This window comes from Orycteropus afer, unplaced genomic scaffold (genome assembly GCF_000298275.1).
Source record: "Orycteropus afer afer isolate SDZICR_OR568_19922 unplaced genomic scaffold, OryAfe1.0 scaffold01070, whole genome shotgun sequence".
Taxonomy (NCBI): Eukaryota; Metazoa; Chordata; class Mammalia; order Tubulidentata; family Orycteropodidae; genus Orycteropus; species Orycteropus afer.
Window position 1 is genome coordinate 119,415 of NW_006922657.1, and position 2,435 is coordinate 121,849.

General features: G+C 40.4%; 1 protein-coding gene across 1 annotated transcript; it reads right to left on the reverse strand.

Annotated features, from left to right (window-relative positions):
- Positions 1-821: 821 nt before the first annotated feature.
- On the reverse strand, positions 822-1,757 carry LOC103212699 (olfactory receptor 18-like). Its single transcript, XM_007958662.1, has one exon. The coding sequence runs from the start codon at positions 1,755-1,757 to the stop codon at positions 822-824; it is 936 nt and encodes a 311-aa protein (XP_007956853.1).
- Between the last annotated feature and the right edge of the window lie 678 nt (positions 1,758-2,435).

A 2,435-nucleotide genomic window follows, 5' to 3' on the forward strand; every position in this document is an offset into this window, starting at 1 on the left:
GGAGCTCACATATACTTTGTCTCATGATATTGACTGCAATTTCCCACAATGCAACAGCTTCCCTCTCACTTCGTCCCCATAGTTACCTCTTCCTTTTGTCCTTTCCTCTCATGAACTCCTGCTTTCTGAGATGTCTCCCTATTCATATACAACCCTTCTATTCTCCCATGATTTATCTCTCCAAGGAGTGTATCTACCTCATGTAAATGTTCAACTCACATGGCTTTCTTTTGCTTGGGTGGAAGCCATAGGAGTGGGCTCAATTCTAGATCTCAAGGGCAGCTAGGGATCATAGTCTAAGGGGTTCCACCAGGCTCTGGTTTCACAAATCTTATGCTCAAGTCACATACTGTCACAATTAAATCTGAATTTATATCTATGAGACGAAGACATATTATTAAGCTTCCCATGTGAACCCAAGGTTCAGGACCAGTGACATGCATTCCCAAACATACCCTGTATATACACTTCTCTTAGATACTAAAGTAGTCTGAGTAAGAGGTAATTTTTATGGTAAAGGATGATTATCATAAATACATAAAACTAGAATTGTGCATCAGGAAGCTTGGACCACATGTACAGATCTATGGAAGTCTCTGTAGCTATAATGGAATTTGATCATATAGATTGACCTATTCCAGAATGCTCCCAAAATTGTATCAAAGACATGACACAGGAAGCAATGTTCAGATAGAAAACCCAAGATTGAAGCCCATCAGACCTACAAAACTTATGTACCAAAAGAGACATGATTTCAGTTTTTAATGTGTTGTGCTGTGTGATAATTTTGAAATCACACATCAAAAAATTTTGCACAGGTGTTAAGATTTGGCTCTTCTGCAGAGAAACCTCCGAATAACTTTCTTGATATCATTGTTCCTCAGGCTGTAGATGAAGGGATTCAGCATGGGGGTGACCACGGTGTACAGCACTGAACCCACTACACTCTTCTTTGCAAAAGACGAGACAGTTGAACTGATGTACACTCCAAAGCCTGTTCCATAAAATAAGCAAACAACAGACAGGTGAGAGCCACAGGTGGAAAAGGCTTTATATTTCCCACCTGAAGTTGAGACTCTCAGAATAGAGGAGACAATTCGCATATAAGAGTAAATGATCCCTGAGACTGGGACACCACCAAAGATGGCACTGATACAATAGAGTAATATGATATTGGTGGAGGTGTCAGAGCAGGCCAGGTTAAAGAGTTGAGGAAGGTCACAGAAGAAACTCGGGATTTCCACATCTGTGCAGAATGTAACCTGTGACAACAATGAAATTGGCATCTGGGAGTAGAAGAGGCAAATGCAAATAGATACCAAAACTAGCAAGCCACAGAGGCGGGGGTTCATGATGACTGTGTAGTGCAGAGGGTAGCAGATGGCCACAAGTCGGTCATAAGCCATCACAGTGAGGAACAGACTGTCCAGACATCCAAAGAAAAAAAGGAAGGACATTTGTGTTAGGCAGTCCACGTAAGTGATGGATTTGCTCTGTGTCTGTATGTTCACCAACATCTTTGGGATTGTGGTGGAGACGAAACCAATGTCAGCCAAGGACAGGTTGGAGAGGAAGAAGTACATGGGTGTGTGGAGGTGGGGATCTGAGCTGACAGCCAGGAGGATGAGCAGGTTCCCAGAAAGAGTGATCAGGTACATGGACAGGAACAACCCAAAGATCAGAGACTGAGGTTCTGGATCCTCAGAAACACCCAGCAGAATAAATTCTGAGACACCTGTTAGATTTTGTGGCTCCATGTACCTTAGGTAGATTTTGAAAAATAAGAGAAGAAAGATAAACAAAACAAGTGTACAGGCATCCAGAACAGTGTCTGTATTTTATGCTTAAGAAATTCATAAGTAAATCATGTAAATTTACAACTGTACACACTTGAGACCCTAATACCCCAGTACCTCCTGAACTATTACTTGGCTGAACTTAACCCTCACACTATACTGCTTAGAGCTCTGTCCTCATTGTTTCTGTGCTTGGCACCTGTCTGCACACACAACCACTGTAGAGACCCAGGTCTAAAAAATGTTGACTGCCAAAGACATTTCAACAAATCCATATAAGGAACTGTATGTCAGCCCCTTCTATGAAAACATATTCAATAATACATATCTTTTTGTTGTTGCTGTTGTTTTAAGGAAAAAGTTCATTTCAATTAAAGGGCACAAGGATACACTTGCAGCTCCAGGGACAAATGTTAATGCACTTTCAAAATACAGGTCTAGTGATGCACATATGAAAAGTCTGTTATTGAAAATTCCATGGAACACAGTTCTACTGTGAAATCGTGGGGTTGCCATGGGTTAAAATCTACTCACTGGCAACCAGTTCTTTGATGTAAAATGCAAAATGTACTTTGTTTTACACAACTGCAGTATAATAAATATATTTATTTATTATAAATAAACTTAACATTAATATTT

Coding starts and splice junctions, on each gene's coding strand:
- LOC103212699 (XM_007958662.1), bottom strand. CDS start 1,757: ATGGAGCCACAAAATCTAACAGGTGTCTCAGAATTTATTCTGCTGGGT.